This window comes from Rhinolophus hipposideros (genome assembly GCF_964194185.1).
Source record: "Rhinolophus hipposideros genome assembly, chromosome: 9".
Classification (NCBI taxonomy): Eukaryota; Metazoa; Chordata; class Mammalia; order Chiroptera; family Rhinolophidae; genus Rhinolophus; species Rhinolophus hipposideros.
In genome coordinates this window covers 67,925,347-67,948,587 of record NC_138055.1, presented here as the reverse complement: position 1 = coordinate 67,948,587, position 23,241 = coordinate 67,925,347, and the positions used below count along the sequence as shown (strand labels likewise).

Genomic DNA, 23,241 nt, shown 5'->3' with positions numbered 1-23,241 from the left:
CCCATAAAATATCATTTCTAAATTACACAATAAATAAATACTAAGCCAGAAATCAAGTTTCACAACCCTCAGTGCTAAAGTAAAAAAAATAATAATAATAAAATTAAAAAAATAAAATTTAAACCAACTTAGGTCAAAGTTCCCTACTCTTAAAAGATAAACTTATGAACAATCTATTATGCTCCTACAATGCCAAATCAACTGATTATCCAAGAATACACTGGATACCTGATCCTAACTCACAACAGACAAAAATGCTTCGAGAAGGAAACTGGACTAATCAGAGGCTGGCAGTCTTTGTCAGTGTGATACGTATGAAACCTGGTCTTGCTAGGAACCTTGGGTTGATTTCTGATTAGCTGATTACTAAAGTCAGCAGCAAAGTGAAAATAAAGTAGTGATTCATAGTGAGATGACAGTGAGCAAGTGTCTTTAAATTTGTAATTGCCCTTGGATCTATTTAATTTAGCTTTGAGTCATGAGGCATAATTGAGATGAATGGTTACACTAAGCAGGTATCAGAGATGACAAAAAACTGCCTGTGATTATTTTGTTGTACTGTTTTCATTCGAGGACTTCTTGTGCCAACACTTTTCTTATGATGGCTGTTAACTTTTATAGGATTTTTCCCACCATTAGTTGTAATGGCATTTACATGTGAAACGCTCACAACAAATGGAAACCAAGATCCCATTGTTTCACACAGTGAAAACCATGGTAACTGCTATTCTGGATGGAGAACAAATCTAAAATGAATCAAGTACAGTAATTCCTCCTCCTTGTATGATACCTATATAAGCTCTGTGGGAAAGCCTATTCACTTTGCAACTCTAATATTTTTTAAACAACATAAATTTTTCACATGTTAGAAAACTGAAGATTCCACTATAAGCCAATCAGAAGACAGCTGGAATGTTATTTTTATTGAGGGAATTTGTTTAGAATTAAATATAATTCTTCCTGCAATACATTTAACTTAAGAGGCTCCCTTTTGTCATCTAGGAGGGAAAAGCTTATTAGCTACTCATGGGTTTTTGTAATGGTGTCTAAACCAACACCAAATTATGGAAACAACACAGAAGGCAGACATTAAGAGTTTCTTAACTAATTTTCTCCTCTGAGAAAATTCAGCAACTAGTTCTAGAAATTTCTGGATTCCTTTTCTGGATTAATATTTATAAGTAAATAATTACACAGGACTATCGAGATCTAGCAAAGCAAAATGTAAGAAACTATGTATTTGTAGATCAATAAAACTACTGCAAATACTACTACTTGATCATTTTAGATCCTTTTAATTTGGTTCAGCTTATTCATAATTTCTCTACCACCAATAATTTTTCAAGCCCCTATCTCTTTCACCTAGAATAGTGTTTAAATTGCATGACTCTCACATTCTATCCACCAAATCCTTTCTCAAAACTTCAGTTGTTCTGAGAATCCTACAGAAATAAAAGATCCCTGATAGTTAACATAACCATTATTCAAACCTCTGATTTTTCATTTTAATTTTCCCTCTTTGATCAGTGTTTTAACCCTTTCTCTGTATTCTTCCTTAATATATTTAGTCCAAATATTTCTGACTCATCATGTGCCTATATAAGAGTATGAATTAGTTTGAAATGTTATGTAATTTCTTATTAAAATAACATCCTTAGAAATTGCTTCAGTAGATATTTTAGAATTACTAATTTAAAAGTCATTTCGTCATCTTTTCCTTCTCTACTTTTTCTTGTCTCCTCTTGCCTCTGCCCAGGACCCTGTACCACCAAAGCAGAATAAGGGGAACAGTATTGTTTGTTAAGGAAATCAGAAGATAAAATTCATTCATTTATTCAGCAGTTTTTTATTTTTTTCACTTAATCACCTGATTATACCTTTTATGGAAAGTATGACCAGAGATTTGAGATGTATCACTTTCATTTGCCCAAATTTGCCCGAACTTTGGGTAAATGGACAGACTCACTGAGATCCAGCTTGGTTTAGGCCTGTGAGAAGAAACATCTGTGCTGTTGGCAAGCCTTAATCACAAACCAAGTTCTATTTAGTGACAAACATTAGTTTTGATAAGCATTAATTTCCCTTCTCTGGCTACACATAAATACATATATCAAGTTAAGCTTCTTAGCAATCTAAAAGCAATATGCAATGGGCTATAAATGTTGGTTCACAACTAACTGTGCTACTTTGGGCAAATCACTTAACTCCTCTGAAGCTCAATTTCTACATCTTTAAAAGCAAAGTTCTATGATTTCATTGTCCTCTAAGAGAAATGGGTTAAACACCTGAGCATGATAATTCACTCTATTCCAGGATAAAATTAACAGTCCCAAGATTTATTCCTCACAGTTTCATCTTTCCTAAAGTCCTTTCTGGAAGTACTTCCTTCCAAAATACTTTGGGAAGCATGCCACAACTCAGTTTCTACAACGTTAGTGCAACCTATATATTCCATTTATAAAAAGATCTCTTTTCTTACATTGTATAAGTATTCAACCTAAAAAATCACAACTAGTGTGTTACCTCAACAATTTTTGAAACAGCATATTGAATCTTTTTTAATGTAACAGGAAATTCATACGATTCTCGATTTATCTCAAATAATGCTGTGAAAGCACTGATACTATAAAAAATAGAAACACTTTCACTGCTATTTTCATTTTATCTAATGAACGCAGAGGAAAGGCTCAGATCTGAGAAAGATAAGGTCATAAGCTAGATTCATAAGAGATCTATTTGCTACAATTTTTAAATAGATGCAGTTTGGTTAAAAGCACTAAGCAAGAATGTCAAATCAGTTTAAGACATTTAAACATATTACAGTTTTTTCATACAGTGATTGGTTACCTGTCACCGGGTTCTTTATGGTGTTTCACACATTAACACGGTAAGTTACAAGTAGGTAGAGATATACATAAGTGCATGCTGACTAGGGAAGCCATGACACAGAAAGCTATTGGTGTTATATGACATTGACTGCTAAGCCCCAAAAGAATCATGCTGGCGATAACACTGGGCCAGGCATCAAATCCCCAGATATTGGTTCATTTTGTTCAAGGCATCACACACTGTGTTCAAATCGCTGCGGAGATCCTGCACCACATTTTCAATACTTCTGGTGTCTTTCAGAATTTCAATACTCTGTGTGTAGGGATTGAAGTATACTGAGAAGGGACGGGTAATTGACTTTGCAAAGTCCCTGCAAAATAAACAGAAATAGGAGGATATGCGATGGACCCTCGTTGGTACCAGAGATAGCTAGAAGAAAGAAACAGAGCCAGAAAAATAAGAAGTCATTTTCTCCAGATGGGAGAAAAACAAGTTTACCTCATCTTTTCTTTGGCTTCTTCAAAACTTTCTGAAACAAAGTAGGCTTCCTGGAAGGTAGTGATAAGGCATTCCTGTAAGCAAGTTGTCTTCGGGTCAAAGGCTTTCACACATGCTTTGTCAGAAAGAGCATGCTGTAAAATATACCACAAAACTCGTTAAACTCCGTAGTAAGACTTCCAAAGTGCCATGATGTCACATTTCTACAACATAGCTCAGTAAGTTTACAGAACTGCTCAGTTACTACTCTGCTATGAAATATGGAACTCTCCCATATGTGCAGTAAATTAAGTGCTAGGGTTTTGGGTCTGTTTTTTTAAGTCTGTTAGGCTCTGAGGAGAAAAATGAGATTATGGTATTTTCTTTTTTAGTTTATTATCAGCCCAATTCATACTGAAGAACAAATAATTCAAAGTTATATCCCAAAAGAATTGGAATTTTTAATCTATGCCATGAATAGAAGCAGGGAGAGTATTAATACAGTCCTAAATTTATTGCCATAAGCAATGTACTGAAATTTCACTTAAATGGCAGAAGTAATAATTACCTATGTGGAGAGGTAATTGGGACTCTGACTAAACTACTTGCGGACTCATTGAGAGACATTTTGAGGCCAAGTGCTATGTATCAATAGTCTGGAGTGGGCCTGTATTTGAGGATATTTGCAAAGCATTCATTTACCTTCCACCAAGTACAGCAGAGCAGTATACAGCAGATAAATATTTCCAGGTTGGAAAAAAAGAGCTAGTATTAATAGTTATAGTTATGCCAAGAGCAGGCATTAGAAAAATAGGAAAGCCAGTGTAATTACTCTTTGAACAATCAGTAGCTCCATTCAACTCTCTGCAGGACTGACCAGAAAAATAGCAAGGAACAATGAACGATTGGATTCTCAGGATAAATTCAGTCACGCCAAAAGTTACTGGTCATTTCCTGCCACATGTTCCCTGCCTACTTGTAGATCCATGGTTCTCAATGGAATGCACACAAGAATCACTAAGGAGCTCGTGAAGAAATTGCAGGTACCCCGGCCTCAATTTTATTTGGTAGGTCTGGATTGTAAAGGCATCCAAGGTGACTCAGACATAAGTGGTTGTGAACTATATTTTGATCAATGCTCTGCTAGATTCTGTCTCTTTCTTAATTTAAAGGGTAAATTAGTTGGGGGAGAGAGAGAAAAGGGGTAGCAGAAGCAGCCCTGAACTGGACATTCGAAAGCTTGGGCTCTAGTCCAGGAGTCGCTGCTGTCTGACTAGACGACCCTAGCAAATCACTTCACCTCCCTGTGCCTCCATTTCCTCAGAGAGGTTTGGGCTAAGTGGTTTTTTTTTTTCTTTTTAAGATTTTTATTTAAATAGAGCTAACATACAATATCATATTAGGTTCAGGCGTACACCATAATTCTCCAACATTTATATACCTAAAGAATGAATAGAACGATATCAAGACAGGTACATACAGACATCTTTCTGAGGTTACTTCTAGGGAAAGTGGTGGGATTTCAGATGTATGAAAATGAAGACAGTTTCTGTACAATAACATTTTCAACTATAAAAATGTATTCCTCTATTATTTATAACAAAAATGCAAGTAGTCTTGCTTGTTCCACACTGAAATCTGTATGAAGCCCAGCAAATGAATATTCCCATCATTAAAAAAAAAAAAAGAAGCAATCACCATGATAAGTACAGCAACCATCTGACACTGTACCATGCTATCACAATATTATTGACTATATTCCATATGCTGTACTTTACATCCCCATGACTTATTTTTTTGATACCTGGAAATTTGGACCTCTCGTTCCCTTTTGCCTTTTCCCCCCTTTTTAAATTTTTCAATTACAGTTGACATTCAATATTAATTTATATTAATTTCAGGTGTACAGCCATAGTGTTTAGACCTTTATATAATTTAAGAAGTGATCCCCCTGACTAGTTTAGTACCCACCTGGCGCTATACATAGTTATTACCATGTCATTGATTATATTCCCTTTGCTTTACATCTCCATGACTATTTTGTAACTACCAATTTGCACTTCTTAATCCCTTCACCCTGTCCACCAACTCCTCTTCCATCTATCACCCCAATAAATCTAGTACCCATCTGACACCATACACAGTTGTTACCATTTTATTGACTATATTCCTTATGCTTTACATCCCATGACCAATTTTTACTTCTTCATCCCTTCCTCTTTTTACCCACCTCCAAGCCCCCTCCCAGATGGCAACCATCGAAATGTTCTCTGTCTCTATGAGTTTGTTTCTGTTGTGCTTGTTTATTTTGTTCTTCAGATTCCACATATAAGCAAAACCACATTGCATCTGTCCTTCTCTGTCTGACATACTCCACTCAGCACAACACCCTCCAGGGCCATCCATGCAGCTACAGATGGCAAGAACCCATTCCCTTCCATGACCGAGTGATATTCCATTGTCTATATGTATCACCTCCTCTTTATCCATTCATCCATCGACAGACACCCAGGCTGCCTCCATATCTCGTAAGTAATGCTGCAATGAACATATGGATGCTAGGTACCCTCGAAGTAGCATTTTGGGTTTCTTTGGATAAATACCCAGAAGTGGGATTATAGCTTTTGTTTTATAGTGTATTTTGTATGGTATAAGTACTGCTACTCCAGATTTTTGTTTGTTTGTTTCTATTTCCATGAAATATCTTTTTCCATACCTTTACTTTTGGTCTGTGTGTGTCTTTCAATCTGAAGTGAGTTTCTCATAGACAGCAAATGATGTGAATGTTGATACAGTTGATGTTGTCCCAGAGGTCTCTTAAACTATCCTCATTTTTTTTTATTATTCATTTTTATTTTTGCTGTTATGATTGGGTGTTTTTTGCTACCTTGTCTTCCAAATCACTGAGTTGATCCTCTGCTTCTTCTAGTCTGCTCATGATTCCTTCTAGTCATTCTTCATTTTAGTTATTGTATTCTTCTCTCCTGGTTCCTTTTTATGATTGTATGTCCTTTCTTATGCTTGTTATTTCTTTTTTGAAGTTCTTGCTAAGTTCCTTGAGCATCCTTTTAAACAGTGTTTTGAACTCTGTCTCTGATAGGTTGCTTGCCTCCATTTCATTTACTTCTTTTTCTGGAGTTTTCTCCTGTTCTTTCATTTGGGATGTATTTCTTTGTTTCCTCATTTTGGCTGCTTCTCTGTTTGTTTCTATTAGGTAGATCCACTACAACTCCTAACCTTGGCCAAGTGTCTTGGTGCATTCTCCCAACAATTTCAAAAGACATGGATTGATTTGCAGCCTTTCATGAAGAAGGGTGTGTTTCCCTAAGTTTCAAAATACATTTGTGAACCAAAGGACTGACGTACAAGAGAAAGGGCACATGGCCCTACCCTATGCGTGATTTGCTTTCTCACAATTTCCACTGTCTACATCAATGCATATATGAATCAGGGAGCCTCTCAGACTGAACTAATTTTTTTTTTTTGACGCACAAAATACTTGATAATAAGCAGAAGGTCACTACACCTCCAAATGCATTTGTGGTAGATTCAATGCAGTGCAGCGAACATCAGGGCATTTTGGTTCCACATGACTAATAATTCTGACCACATTTTTAAAACAACTTCAGTTTCAAGAAACAAACTGTCCTTTTGTAAGAGCTGTTGCTCCTCTATAAAGAATAGACCTCCTGTTGATTCACCACAGGTTTCAGAATCAGAAGTTGCTTTCTTCGCAGCCATATACTCTCGGAGCATTTTACTTTAGTATGTTGCTCTTATTGTGCATTTATTCCTCAGGACATGTGAAAGAAAGGAATGTGAGTGACTCAGTGTCCTTGGTGTTTCTATTCTCTCAGTTCCACATTCAGGAGCATGGACAGAGTCAAAGCAGAACAGGCTGTAAGAACATTTAAACCACCGCTCCCCTGGGGCATTCCTGCTGAGCCAGAGACTTTTCACTGGATCAAGGAGAAATACAAGAAGAGGGTGAAGCTCATCTGCTAGGGTCTGCAATGCTTTGATGGGAAATTAGCAACCTTAGCAGTCATTATGTGTAGAGGACGCCTCCAGAATGTGTGGATGCAATAACAGAGACTGGAATCCGTGTAGTTTTTAAAAATTTTATCATGTAATATGACGCCACTGGATACTCAGATGAGCTTGTGTCATCATTTTCACTGGCAAAGGGGATGAGAGTAGACCAAGAAAAATCCCAGAGGACAGGGTAGTCTGCCCCAGACTTCAAGAAAAGTCAGTGGATTTGCAACACATAATTTGAGGCAAAGACCATTAAGCAATGCCTATCACATTTGTTGCATGTAATATTCAAAGGAAAAACTGTTCTAAGCTCTCAAAAATGCAGTCTATCCTCAGGAGCCTGAGAGGTCCTTACTGGGGACCTCTCCATCCATGGAGTGTGGGACCAGTGCTGCTCCTTGGCTGTTATGAGTATAGGGATGATAATGGTACCCAAGGATTGGCCTGGAGAATAACAAGAGCCTGGAGTTTAGGAAGCAGCCAGTGAGTGAGGTGAACAAATAAAGTGGTGATCACACCTATAAATGGTCTCATTTACCTGACAGGGATCTGTCCTGTGTGAGGACTGCCAGGAACATCCATGCAGCCCATGAGGTCCCCTGTTTCTGAATACTAGAGTGTGGCCCAAGGGATATAAAAAGCATCCATGTCTCCATTGATTCCAAAATCCATTGCTCACTGGAGTGAAGTCCTACTGAGTTTGCTCCTCAACCACAATCCATGTCTCTCTCTAAGTTGCTGGGTTTGGGAAAGCAGCTCTTACGCCCTCTACTCTAGAGAATCCAGAATGGATTCTCTAAACATCAAGCCAAACTGCTTAATGTCCCCAGGGAACTCCGTGGTGAATCCTTCCTGAAGTGTTGTTCAGGTATGCTGACGTCTGCAAGAATTAATCCAACTTTCTGCAGACAGAGGCTTTATAATGCTGACAGGATCTGGCTGATGGTCTATTACTCTCAAGCCATTTTTAAAGTACAGGAATGCTAGAGAATCACCTTCTCTTAGCTCAAAAGACTGTACTAGATTTATCCATAATGCTAAAGAGAAGGGCGGAAGAGTGGGAGCCAGGAGACCTGGGTTCAAAACGTAGCTTTCCCAGAGGTGTGATATCACACACGCGTACGTGAAAAATCCCCAGATTGAGACACAGTTTCCTCTTCGATAAACTGAAAAGATTGACCTCCATTGACCAATTAGAATTGGTCAATTCTAAAGCTCTTCTTGCAATACAATTTTAACAGGGCCTTCACTCACACCCCCATTCTCCCTCCATACCAGCCAGCATTAATTGACCATAACAGCCTTTCCCATTGGGCCCGGGTACGGTCTTCCCAACAGAGAAGACCCAATTACTAACAGAAGACCCAATAACTTCTCAATTACTAACTAATTGGTTTTAGTGCACAAATTAAGACTTACTTGCCATGCTAGCCTTTTAAATTAAAAAGTCTCTTTTCAACATCAAAAATTTGCCAGAATCCAATTGTTACTTAAAGTTCCTATATGACTTTGGGGAAGTTATTCCACCTCTGTAAGCCTGCTCCAGTATTCATCTGAAAATTGGAACTATTAATGTGGAAATATGAAAATAATAATAGTATCTGTAACCCAGGGCTGTAGTAAGTAATGCATGCAAAGTACTTGGCACATAAGAAATGCTCAATATATTTATTTATCATTGCTAATATAGTCTCAGGATGATGCTTGGTGTACATATGCATTCAGTCACAGCTTCCACCACTGGTGCAGCTCCTATCCCCCAGGGGTCTAGAACCCACAAGTAAATAAACATGGCCCTAGCTATCAGGCTTCCAGGTCCTACTCTACAACAGTGCCTGCCCTTGTTTCACCCAGTTTAAAATCTTCCTTCTTCTCCCAGCCACCTGCCTCTGCAATGACACTGAATTATTATCTCAACTATTCTAGATTCAAACCCTGTGAACCTATATGAGGACTGGTTAAAGTTGGGGAAAAACTCAGGTGTGAAGTCAAGATTATAGGTAATTTGGGCCCTAGATTCTGAATAAAAATTTGCAAACAGCCCTACACTCACAGTGCAATTATCGTTTCCCAAGTCAGAACAACAAATATGTACATTTGCATACACACATACATATGTATGTATGTATGTATGTATGTATGTATGTATGTATTATGCACTTACATGGTAGAAAATTCGCGAACTTAATTGTCTGGTCTCATATGTATATAATATTTTTTAAGTCTCCCTCAAATGTTCCTCCTGCTAACCAAACACAAAGTGGCATTGACATCCCTATTGCCAAACTGGGTGATGATGGCACCGTACTTTTTTTTCTAAATCAGTGATATTGAAAGTTTCATCAGTTTGAATAAGCTGCAGGGACGAGGAAACCACCTAGCTATTCAAGCAATCTTTCATGAAGACTGAAGACCTGTTTCCAGCTCCCAATGCTCCAGCATTTGCTCAGTCATTACTAAGAGTGATGGAAAGGAAAAGAGAGGAGGAAGGGAGGCGTGAGCTAGCTGAACAGGGTAAAGGTGTGGGAGCTCAGGAGCAGTGAGTCCTAACTCTAGCCATGCTGCTGATATACCAGACATCCTCAGAGAACCTACAGTGTCTAGAGTCTCTTCTCTATGGCCAAGCAGTAGTTCTGACCACCTCACTAAGTTGCTGCAAGTGATAGTAAATACAAATGACTGTAATAAATATAAACCTGTTCTGTGAATGCTGATTAATAGCTATAAAAGAACTGTACAATAAATTCACTGTGCAAGGATACCCTAAAACTAAAGCCAAAAAATAATAATAATTTTTTTTGAACCATCGGCTTCATCAAACCTGAAAAGTAGAACAGACGTATTTATACATAATATTCCAGCGACTACGATGGGGTCTGTGCTAAGGCCATTTACAAAAAAAATAATGTTTACCCTTAAAAAAAATAAAAAATAAAAAATAAATAAATAAACAATGTTTACCCTTAAGGAAATGAAAAACTAGACTTTACCAATACCCATGAAAAAGAAGGAGGAATTGCCTGTTGCTTTTGTGATAGATTGTTTTTCAAATAAGACTCAGCCAATTCGATTAGAAATCATTTGCTTGCCACGTAATATAAACAAGCTTCACTGTTGCTTCTGCAAGAGGATTGGATTCAACAAAAATCCATATAAATCACTTTCTTAGAACTTCCTCATTAAAGATTCCAACTTCCTTGAAATCCAAGACCTTCAATTTGGGGTTTTTTGAATAAAATGAATGAATCAATCAATCAATCAATGAATCAATGAATGATAAAATTTTTAAATGAGAGACTTAAATAGTTAGGCCAACTCTGGTAGAAAGAAAAAGTGTGAAAGGAAAGACGCGTGCTAGACAGACTGTGGGTGAATGGCAGTCAATTATCCTATTTTCAACCTTTTTTAAAAGTCAGTTTTCCAGACCACTTAGCTCATTATTAACTTCTCTCCATATGATGAAGATATGAAAAGGCCCTACCCAAACACACTTTTGGAATTCCTGAAAGTTCATGACAGAACAGATAAATAGAACAAAAGACAAAGCAACCATTGCTGAAATTTTTTTCTTTTTAAATAATCTTTTTGGTTATCAAATTTATGTTAGCTTTTACAAGCTTTTCCATATTTTGTGTTTCTGTCTTCAAGATAAAAATAAGCTTTGTCAAAAAGTTGTCCAAAAAAAGAAGCATGCTGTAAAAAAATAAAAAAATAGATTGGAATAATGAAAGTTACCCTATAAACTATAGATATACCACTTGGAAGTACTAGGTCAGCTCTGAAGTACAACATGTACACTCAGGAAAATCCAGCCTCATAAAGCACAAATTTTAAAATGGGTTCTGTTCAAGAAGAGGTGAATTGTGGATATTCAGGTAAAAGTTATAAAGACTACACCAAAACCTCCAACAACTTATCTGGGGCCTACATTTGGGCTGCAGTTGGAAGAGCAAAAAATATTTTGCGGCAAGGTTAATTGCATTCAAAATTGTGTGTTTAGACTGGAATTGTTATAACACTATTAATAAAGTTATTCCTACCTGGGTCCAGGACTGTCATTTGTTTATTCAAATAAAAGTTAGACAGAAGTGTTCAGAAGTGATGTGAGCGGGCTCTGAAACCTACGCAGAGCAGGCCATGGGATGGGATGAAAGAAGGGGTGCTACAGAAAGCATTTACATCATGTTATGTATTCTCTGTGAACAATCAAAAAATATTTCTTATGGAAAGAATTTCTGAATTGTAAAAATGGTCCAAAGTAGCAATCATAGGGATGTTGGAGTGCTGAAATTTGAGAATGGAAGGCTAATGACCAGAGGTGATGGACCAGAACAAGAAGATTCACGGCAGACAATGCCCTTCAGTGTACATATTTCTGGCTGATTTCCATTTCCAGACGATTCTGTCCGCACCCATAGGAACAAAAATAACAGATTCACCCCAGTGCTGCCTACACATGCCTCATTAACCAGATCAGAGGGCCCTGACGAAAGTTGGGGCAATGAGATACGTTTCTTTTGTTTCTGGCGTAATTTATGAACCCTCTGAGGAGAATGTAAATAGATGTAGCTCAAGAGCTACATCATTTTCTGGCTAATTCTTTTTTCGGGGAAAGCAAGAATCACGCTATAGAAGGGAGAGGTCTTTCAGGGACATGACATCAGGCTATTGCTGTGGATTCTGGTCACTGAGCTGAGATTAACTCCAAATGGATTATTTTGTTGAGAATTTAGTAAAACAATTCTTACCACATTACATCAGGCTTTTGTTACGTTAAAAATGTTAAATATTATCATCTATTCCAGCCATGCCTAATCTCAGGCAGCTCCCTAAATGGGCCAGACTTTGACGAGAGTACACACACTGCTGCCCAATGACTGATCTGGGTATCTCATCCTCTACCCATTCACCCTTTCCATTCATCAAGAATCAGCTTGGGGGTCGGCCGGATCGCTCAGTTGGTTAGAGCGCAAGCTCTGAACGCCAGGGTTGACAGTTCAATTCCCACATGAGCCAGTGAGCTGTGCCCTCCACAATTACATAGATTGAAGACAACGAGCTGCCGCTGAGCTGCCCGAGGGGCAGCTGGATGGCTCAGTTGGTTAGAGAGTGACCTCTTAACAACAAGGTTGCTGGTTCAACTCCCACATGGGATGGTGGGCTGTGCCCCCTGCAACTAAAGATTGAAAACGGCAACTCGGTTCCATTGTGTAATGGTTAGCACTCCGGCTATGAAAACGGCAACTGGACTTGGAGCTGAGCTGCGCCCTCCACAACTAGATTGAAGGACAACCACTTGGAGCTGATGGGCCCTGGAGAAACACACTGCACCCCAATATTCCCCAATAAAAAAAAATTTTTTTAAATCAGCTTGGGCAGCAGGCTCTAATCAGGAAGCCTTGCCAGGGATGGCCTAATACCTGCGAGACACATTTGCTACACTTTGTTTTATCTGATTGGTTATCTTTTGCATTAGAATGTAAACTCCTTAGTCACAGGGATCCCAGGACGTGTAGCCTACTGGTTAAAGGCTTGGATTCTGGAGGCTAGACTGCCTGGACTAAAAAGCTCCAGCTGTATGACTTTGGGCAGATTCTTTATTGTCCTCAGTTTTTCTCATCGGTGATGATAATATTGTATATCTCATTGGGTTGTTAGGAGAATTAAGTGGGTTTATATGTCTAAAGCACCTAAAAATAGTAAGGTTTCTTTAAATGTCCATTGAAGTAGCTGTTATTTGTTTCTTATTCTTATTCTTCATCATTATTATTTGTATTTGTATCCCCCAGTGACTGGCACAGTAAATGGCAAATAGAAGGTGCTCAACCAAATGTTTGGGGAATGAATGAATGAAGTCATCAAGTGAGAGGACTTTATAAAATTACAGTCAAATTACATCTTTCAAGAATAGAAATAGCCAAAAAGTTCTAATTGCCATATATTTCCCAACAATATAACGATAATCAATACTCTAAATAAAAACCTTAAGATAGTCCATAATCCTGATCTTAATCTAAATAATCAAAGAAAGATTAAATTTTCAGAACCATTTCCAGATTATATATCACATCACATTCTAAATTCATCAAAACTTGCTGTACAAAACTTGGTGCAGATAGTAATTCTTAAGTGACCAGAGTATTTAAATTATCAGATGCCCCAGGCCCCTTCTGAATAAATGATCATTTTACAGTATTTTAAGGTAAAAGATAGCATTCCTTAAGCATTACTACACATAATAGATACCTCTCAGATCATCTGTTTATTTGGGTTTCTTTTTCCCAAATTGTGTATGTCCACAAATGTTTTAACACAAATTAATTTTGAAGAAGTTAAAATCATCTCAAATTTCTCTCTAAGAAATAAATGCCGGGGAGTCCATGGGAGCCATAGCCAGCCTTACAAGGAAATTTAATCAGTAGGATCACTGTTAGCTCATTGTCCACTTCTCAGCACTAAATTTAGGACAGTCATTTGTTAGCCAACATTTGAGCATACATTTGTCATTCCTGTTGACTGTGCACATGGCTGCTCATCCATTTGAGTCACACCACAAACCCAGAAAGGTATGACCCATTTTCAGAAGTGCAAAAAGTTAGGTCAGCACCCACACTGAGGTGCCAAATACTCTGTGTTAAATATTTATGGACTATCTGCAAGTAGAAATGCACAGACAAACAAATCAATATTTTCATGACCTTGAACCAGTTTGCTTGGGAAGGATACTTTCATTCACAGCTTCATACCTTTAATTCTCCAATGGAGGAAAGTAGTCCTGCTCCATATGCTCGCAGCTGCCCTTCTTGCTTGCAAAGGCCAAACTCAATTGTGAAGAAATAGCACTGAAAAAAAAAATAAAGAAAGAATCAACAGACATCCAGTGAACTGGTCAACAAATTCTTCCATAGAATAAAATGGCACCCAAAGTAAAATGGTGCACTGTGCATAATTTCTTCAACAATGTCAATTTAAATACATTCGAATCAAAAATATTTATTTAAATATTTAATAAAGAAAAATCTATTTTCTTGCTTAATAGTCCCTCCCTAGGTTAAAGGCATACAGAAAAGTTATTAACTATTAAAAGTCTGACGCTTCTTAGATTCAGAAATCCCATGAGTCATATCCCCTGCATATCCCCTGCAATAATTTCATATCCCCTGCAATAATTTTAAAAATAGTAAAATGCCAATTTAGAAATGAATGAATATGTCACAGAGATAATGCCATAAGAATATGCTACAATATTTACCAAGCTGTAGTTCAGTGACATAAATAAGTTCATGCAATGTGAAAAAGTAACTTGCAACCTAATAATCCCAAACTGATTTTTGCAGTTTGTTTATTCACTTAATAAATATTTGTTGCATGCCTACTAGGTGCCAATGCTTGGTAAAGAAACAAGAGAGAGACTAAGAAAGCAAGTACATGCCTATCAAACTACCAAAACCACAATTTCAATATTATACTTTTAGCGAGATCTTAAATGTCTATCTATGTGTACACATGCACATACATATACAATGTATGTGTGTATATACATATAGATAAATATATATAGTAAGAACCATTTCACTGACTTGAGTTTTATCAGCATCAACGACTACAGCTTTCCCAAGATACTAAAGTCTACACTGATTTCTGTTGAGTTTAGGAAACCAACCTAGACAGACAGAAACCTTTGTATCACCAAAAACAAAAAACTCACAATGCTCTTGAGAGAGGCTGAAATCACACCATTTTGCTCTGAGTGAAAAGTGAGAAACTGACAATGAGCAATAAAACTTGCATCAAATTAACACTCCCCTGTATTAGTGATGATAGAGTCCTGAAGGTGTTGAGGAAGAGAATTTGAACACTCCTGAAAAGGCAGAAAATAGTACTTATTTCTAGCCCGTGGCAGTTGACTCTATTTTTATTTGGAGATTAAGATACCCCTTGGTTCAGGAGGGTTTTGTATTTTTTCACTGTGTGAAGATGATCTGACCTTGAGCGGGCCAATCCCCCGGGCCAATCCAGGTCGTGGAGTTGAACCTCCAGAGGAAAAATTTCCTTTCCTAGTTCACCTCCCAAGGAAACTAAAATTACAGCCCTTCCCACCCCCATCACCCTGTGCCCACCAGAATTCCTTACTCTGTTCTGACTTTTCTTGCTTTTTCCATTACACCACTCTTTTGACACGGTTTTCCATTTCTTTCTGTGTGGTATGTACTGTTTGTCATCTGTTTTCCCCCTCTACACTGTAAACTCCATGAGAGCAGGTATCTGTCTGTTCATCTGGAGCAGGGCTTCCCAAGCTCAGTACTACTGACATTTTAGGCTGACCAATTCTCTGTCGGGGGGCTGTCCTGTACGTTTTGGAATGTTTAGCAGCATTCCTGGCCTCTACTTACTAGACGCCAATAGAGCGCCCCAGACCAGTTTTAACAACCAAAAATGTCACTAGACATTGAAAAATGTTCCCAGGGGAGCAACATCACTCCTGCTTGAGAACCACTATATAGAATAATGTCTGAAACATAATAAGAGCTCCATACATATTTGGTGAATAAATAAATAGTGAACGATAGAACTATCTCTAAGTTAGGCTTGTTGTCTGGCAGCATGACCTGGAGGAAAGAAACACATAAGAAGGCATGAGCTGTTTGTAATTAGTTATGTGACCACAACCTCTCTAGCATGTGGTTTTCCTGCCCATGACATCCACTCATTCATTCCTTTATTCTACAAACACTCCTTGAGCACCTGTTATACACGTATGCCAGACTATGCCTTAGTTGATAAGGATATACAATGAACAAGTCCCCGATCCCAGAAAGTATACGTACTATACTGAGATGAGACAGGCAATAATAACAACAAAAATCAATACGCAGGATAACTTCAAGTCAAATATGCTATACAAACAATAAAACCATGTAATGGTAATATTAAGCAGAATACATGGCTATTTTAGATGGAGAGGTCAGGGAAGATCTCTCTGAGGGAGTAATATTTAAGCTACAATCTGCTTGAAGACCTAGGGGAAAGAGCGTTCCCAGCAGAGGATGTGCAAAGGCCCTGAGGCAGGAATATATTTGTCTTTCCAAGAAAAAAGGGCAGTCATTGAAAAGTTTTAGGCCAGAGACAAACATGTCTGATTTAGTTTTCAAAAAAATCATGCTGGTGCTGGATAAAGAATAGACCATAGAGAGGTAATAGTGAAAGCAGAGAGACCCGCCAGAAGGAAGTGGCAGCCAAGAAACAAGAGAGTTGACTGACTTAGAACATGACTTGGACCAGGGGTGGCAGGAGATTGGGAGAAGTCCATGTCAGAGGCCTAATGAGAAAAAACAAAATAAGAGACATGAATCTGTTTTGAAAAATTAAAATATAGCCCTCAAGTCTGTCTTCCAAAAAACGTTACAGAATGCTGGACACAATAAAGAGAAGTGATCACACAGTCCTACAACAGTAAGACTGGAAGTTCAGCCTCCTATTTTACCAAAAGGAAAACTCAAGTTTAAGGAGATGACGTGATTTACCCAGAACCAGTCTAGATGGTGATATTTAAGAGATCTAGAGCTCAGTATTTTAAAGAGCTTGATTGTCACACTTTAAAGTTTCTAGGTAAAAGATTAACAGACACATGATTTTTCCCTTACGATCAAAAAATGGACAAAGAGATATCTCAAAAAGGAAAAGCAGACTCCCACAGCATCTTCTTAGTGTGTCTTCTGCTGATTTCTCTAATTTATATTGCATTGATAGCACATGACTGGAAATCCTTGAAGCCTTAACATTGCATAAGAAGAGCTTATGGGAAAATGTGCTGTCATGTTCTAAAGCCTCCAAAATACACATATGGAGCCAGTCATGAGAGCATTTAGGTCAGCCTGTGAAGAGCATCTTTGATTTTCCTTATGCTATATCAGCGTACACAAGGCATGATCATGGTTACAACCTAAATCAAAACAAGCTGAGGGAGCCTCTGAGAAACTCTGATGCTTCATATACACGGTCTTCACTTAGCTTGGCATCCCATCCTATTTTAAGGAAAATTTAAAAGTCTGCATTAATTCATCTAAAGATTCAAGGCTAAATCTATCAGTGTATCTCTAGTCCGTGTGCTTCTAGAATACGGGCAACCTCAGAGGAAAGAGGCCCTGTGTGCAGACTCCTTCCCTCCACTCAGAATGCTCTCTGGCCCCATCTCTTTCCTGGGAGTCCTTCCAGAAACTCTGGCCTTACACAGCTCCATCTGCTCATTCCCTATCTACCTTTCCCTTTGGTTTCCTGTTATCCTCAACCAAGGAAGGTGCCTCAGTGCAGTTTCTACAGCCCACTTTCCCCCGAGAATCAGTCCTTTTGCTCTGAAACAGTTTTCCATTTGCAGCTCCATGTGTGGCTAACAGATAAAGAGAAATGGCAAAATGCCCCTGAACCTCAGGTGTAGGCAAAACTTGAATAACGGACTTGCTCAGGATAATTTTTCTCTTTCTGTTTTCAATACCAGTGGAGACCTCAAAAGGCAGAGTGCCCTGGTCACAATCACTAATGGGGATGAGGGGGCAACTGCATATTTCCTCTGTCTGGTTTTAAACGCAAAGCCTGCTTAGAGAGGCACTGGATGACCCCTTAAAGACCTTCAGAATTCAAGGATAACTAATTGCTTCCGAAATTTTTAAGAAAATATCATTTGTTTTACTCAGAGGATTCTCCAGATGTGAATCTATAATATATTCCCTAGAGATTTACCAACTAAATATCCTACCTATTATTTAAAAAACAAATAAACAATAACAGGGAAATAAAATCCTGAACCTTATAAGAACACCAATAAGAGAATTGCAGATTCTTGGCCACTAATGTCTTTCAAACAAAAACAAATAATAATACTGAGACTAACACCTCCCAAATTGAAGGGTACTTTTCATCAAAGCTGACATGCATGAATTCCAAATTTTGCACACCACTAATTATATGTAATTATTTATAAATATTTTATTTGAATATAATTGCATAGAATCATTAGCTGAAAATCAAAACAGGAATGATAGATCTGACCTCTTCCACAAAATAAAAGCAGAGTCATTTACATACATATAGTCATTAAGCAGAAGAAATTCTGAGTGACAATCTGAAATTCAAACACTGCTATGGAATAAGCTACAGGACCAGCTCCACAGAATGCGTGCCGAGGAAAATGAGATAGGTCGCCCAATGCTGCCATCTTCAGATCACTACTGGTAGTATACCACTCTTGCCAAAGTTCTAGCCTAGCCAGATGGGCAGTAGTCACAGCTTGCGGGAACAAAGTCCGTGGAGAGTGAACACACCAACAAAATACACACTGGTCCCCCATGGTGATATACAGAAGCACACCATGTAACAGCCTTCTTATGTTTGGTGTTAGGCACCTGAAGCTCTTGCTTGGGCACATATTCCCGTTAAAGAAATGAACTTATTTTTTTTTTAAGAACTCTTGATGGAAAAGAAATTTACAAAAAAAGGGTCCTTTTGCTTCCCATTTCCCCCATTCTCTGCATCCCAGGAAATAATGCTATAACCTCTTCCTGAGAGTCATGCTATATTCTTAGACTGGATTAAAAAAATACATACAAACTTCTGAGGAAGCCTAGGTGTCCTTTCTTCAAGAAAGGGGCTACACAAGTCATTTAATAAATGCCTGAGGGAGTGAATGAGTGAATGAGGGATGTATTTTCTCTACCACCTTCACTAAAAATTTGACCTCTACTTACTGGTAGTATATATTTTAACATATTCACACACATCATTCCACATCTATAATTCCTTTATCCACATAGCCAGGACACAGGCCCAAAGCAAGAAGCTAGCAAAGAGAGTTTGAAAAAGCCCTAAGATGTACTAAACATAACAAAAAGTCATACGCTACATTTGATTTACTTTACATATAAAAGAATCCTTCAGGCCCTCACTCCGATCCTATTTATCCTTATCCGTACACTGTGCAAACAAAGTTTGCTTATGTAGCTTCCAAGCCCATACCGTAAGAAGGGCACAAGAAAAACACACACAAAAGCAGACCTAACAACTCAAGAAGCACAGTAATGTAATATTTGGGTAAACAACCCTAAACACGTCCACATTTGAACTTATCACTAAACAACAGAATTTTATGATGATGCTAAATCATCACGATAATAAAGAGAGTTAGCCAGAAGACTTCCCAATTTAGTAAAGTGGTTCATATACATCTAACTCTAAAATTATCTTGCTACTAACTTGAGACAGAGCAGCTATTATTATTTCCATTGAATAGATGGGAAAATTGCAGCTCAACATGCAAATGATTTGCCCAGATTCCACAACTCCTGGCTGGGAGAGCTAGGAGTCAAGCTCATTTCCTAATGTCAAACTCAGCAACAAGTGCACTGTGGGTGCATGACCACTATCAGCCAGTCACAGTGGCACAGCAGTTCCTGGTGCTGAAATACTGAAATGCTTCCAGGATGAGCATACAGAGCTATTCCCCCAACTCCCAAAGTACCTCCGGCCACTCACATGGCCCCAGCCCCCTTCCAGGCTCCATGCCTCCTGCCCTTCCCACCACTACCCTTCATTATCTAGCAAATACAGACTCAATGCCTCTAAAGCTGGGGCCTCCAGAACTCTGCGCCACACAAGTCTAACAAGCACCTGTTCTGCGTGGTGCTCATGTCATAACAAAAGGATCAATCCCATAAGGAAAGAATGCCGTTCAAAGATGCCCTGACATCAGATGTCTGTACCTGTGATAAAATGCAGATAAAAACACGTGAAAAGCGTTCTGTATTTCACCGTCTTGCTTTCATCGTATTTTCTATAACATTTTTCTGTCTTAGTTTGAACAGCTGGCATGTGAAAGAATACACTTAATTGTTTAACCATTCTAGGTCACCTTTCCACTCACCCTTCTACCACACATCCCGAGATATTAGAGTTTGACTTTTTGCTACATCAAAACTTAGTTTACAAGCAACAAGTATCTTCTCACTTTTGGCCAAATTTCCCTTAATGTTGATTAAATTACAAATGATTAATAGAATTGGAACAGGAGTGAAATTTGATAGCTAAACAGAAAGCGTTGGGATAGAAATATTAAGGCAATACAAATCAACAAAAATTGGGAAACAGAAGTGAAAATAGAAGCTGCCTTGCTTAAGCCATCGCTCAAATGGCACAAAACAGGAAACTTCCCACCAGACATCAATTTCTGTGGTTGTTTCTTTGACCATTTAAACTACAAAAACTCTCAAGAGTCACACATAAAGCCAGATCCCATTAGGTGCAATGATGACCCCAATGCTCGGTTTGCAGAGCAAGGCTTCCTGACCGGAAGAGTGTCCTGGGATGAGCTTCCAGAGATAGCAGAAGGGGAGACGTGGGGAGTTGTGGCTTCATTATTTTGCCCTGGGCTAGTTCCGTGTAAAATAAAAGTATAAGAAATGCTAGAAACTCAGAGCTGGAAGACACTAGTCATCTGCAGTCCCAGAGCTACAGCAGCTCTGTAACCACAGACCACTCACACCATGTCTTTGAAGTCTCCCCTTGGCAAAAGGAAGCCACGCCTCAGGTTCCCAGATTTGGGGTCTAGTCACTGCATATATTCCAACTACCACTGTCCAAATGCCTCATGCAAATGTAGCTCCACCTGGGTATCTAGACTCTACCACCCGTCTCTAAATGAAAATCACCATAGCTCTTGGCAAGTCATAACATCGAAATACATGTTTTTAAGTTACGTTTATTGACTTCTACTGTGCTAAGCTCTACTTGAGATTACAAAAGTCGCTAAAGATACGCATCTGTGCTCAAGAAAGGTGTCATATGGCTGGGGAGACCAGACTAATATGAAAATAATAATAATAATAATAATAAAACTGCGGTTTTTATCCCACCCACCACATACTTCTCTCTGTCGTGAAACTGTAGAGTGCTTGCTGTCTCAGAACATGAAGAATCTGAAGCTTCTGTTGGATTTTGATGGGTAAATGGACTCTTGACAGGGCTTCGGAAAGTGGGAAAGTTACTGGAAACAATAACATCTAGGGGTTGGCGGAGGGGGTGACTTATGGGAGCCCAAAATATACGTCATAGGGAGGTAGAGATAAGTCAAATTATTGAATGTACCAGGTCACAGGCTCCACTTGAACCAGTAGAGACTGTCTCTTCTACCGGTGATTCTCCTCAAACCAAAACAGACAAAAACAACTAGAGAAAAAGAGGAGGGTTGGGATTTGAGTAACGTCTTGTCAGCTAGAATACAATGACCTGAATCGTGGAAACAGCATATACTGTCTTAGGTTAAGAACAGCCATCAAATGAATTAAAATGTGAAACCTAAGCTCTGAGGAAACATTATGGCAAACCTTGTGGAAAATTGGTCATCAAATATAAGAGGACCATCCGTAGGAGAAAAAAAGTGTCAGCAGGAAACAACTTTTACTGAAGAATACATCGACCTAGGCAATTTTCAGCAGCACTGTTTCAGTCAGGACTTTTCTGTGTGTTTCTTAAATCCATTTCCCATATCTTTAAGGTTGGTTTTGAGAATAAATGGATAACTTTATTAAAGTGTCTTCTGGCCATTTCAGATTTATTGCCCCTTCTTCAGCTTCTCTAAGAGCATTCTCAATTTCAAAGGAGGCCACATGACTTATTATTTAACATTTCCCAGTTTTTACATCGGGCTTTAATGGTATTATTTTAAAAGAAACATCCCTCATTCTCTGCTTCCCACTCATGGATTAAGAGGAGTGACAAGCATTCACTTAATTTCAGTGCCACCCAAGCAGTTGGTCCACCCCTAAGTCCCTGACAAGTCCCACTGTAAGACACTCCACCCCCAGGGCTCAAGGGCCAGTCACAATGGCCATATGGTAACACAGTGACAAACCTTCACTGGCACCACTGCCCTAGAATAAAGGTCCAGATTTCTTCATACGGCAAAAAAGACCCTTCATGACCTAGCCCCTGCCTCCTCCAGACATCTCTCAGTCCTCTTCCCCCCTATTGCCGACCCCTTGGGGAACTATTTGCAATTGCATGGACTCACTATGCTCTCTTCAGCTTCCCATCTAGGCCTTTGCACACCACCGTCCCTCTGTCTGGAATGCTCTCGTCACCGCCCATCTCCTTTGCCTGCTTCCTGCTTTCTGCCGGTTAGGTGGTCCTCTTCTCACCCCAGGGGAGCACTGAGGTATCCATACTAAACTTGTCAGTCTTCTTGCCTCTCCCCTCCACCAGCCTCTGAAGTCCCTGAGGTCAGGGACAGTTCCCTGAGTCTGCACAATTGCAAATCGTTCCCTGAGGAGTGGGCAATAGGGAGGAAGAGAACTGAGAGATGAGTATGAGGGAGGCAGGGGCTAGGTCCCGGAGGGTCTTTTCTACCATATGAAGAAATCTGGACCTTTTTTTGTTATTGTTGTTTAATGTCTGATCACCAGTACCCTGCCTGACCTGTCGCAGGTACTCATCAAATATTGAAAGAAGGGAGGAAACGGTTAAGCAAGAAGAGTTTTCCAGTGGGCCAAGCCAACCAGGTCAGTGCCAATCTTCCAGACCAGTAACTACTATCATCAGCAAATTTTCCAATATTACAGGCTTTGAAAAGATGAAAACCCCTCTACTGGAGCCATCCGATCAGTTTCACTTATGGCTTCAGAAATAAATCTGTCCCTGGACCTCTCTCTTGGACCTCTCAACAACAGCCAATGCTCTCCAAGCCGGTGAGGAAGGGGAAGGAGCCCGTCTCCTCACAGGCCTTCAGGAGCGAGGATGAAGGTTGATTGGCAGCCGTCTTGTGGTTAAGTGCCTTCTGGCCTTCTTCATTCCCATAAGCAGCAACTCTGAAAACCCACCGATTCCGACACCTGGATCCTCATCAGAACATGT

General features: G+C 39.0%; 1 protein-coding gene across 1 annotated transcript in view; it reads right to left on the bottom strand.

Moving 5' to 3' along the window:
* Positions 1-1,828: 1,828 nt before the first annotated feature.
* TPH2 (tryptophan hydroxylase 2) overlaps positions 1,829-23,241 on the bottom strand; it is a 96,824-nt gene continuing 75,411 nt past the window's right edge. The window contains exons 9-11 of the mRNA XM_081059308.1: positions 14,091-14,186; positions 3,328-3,461; positions 1,829-3,199 (exon numbers count right to left, since the gene is read on the bottom strand). Of these exons, the coding sequence (XP_080915434.1) occupies positions 3,025-3,199; positions 3,328-3,461; positions 14,091-14,186 (405 nt within the window). The 3' untranslated portion in view covers positions 1,829-3,024. The remainder of the gene's footprint in view (positions 3,200-3,327; positions 3,462-14,090; positions 14,187-23,241) is intronic.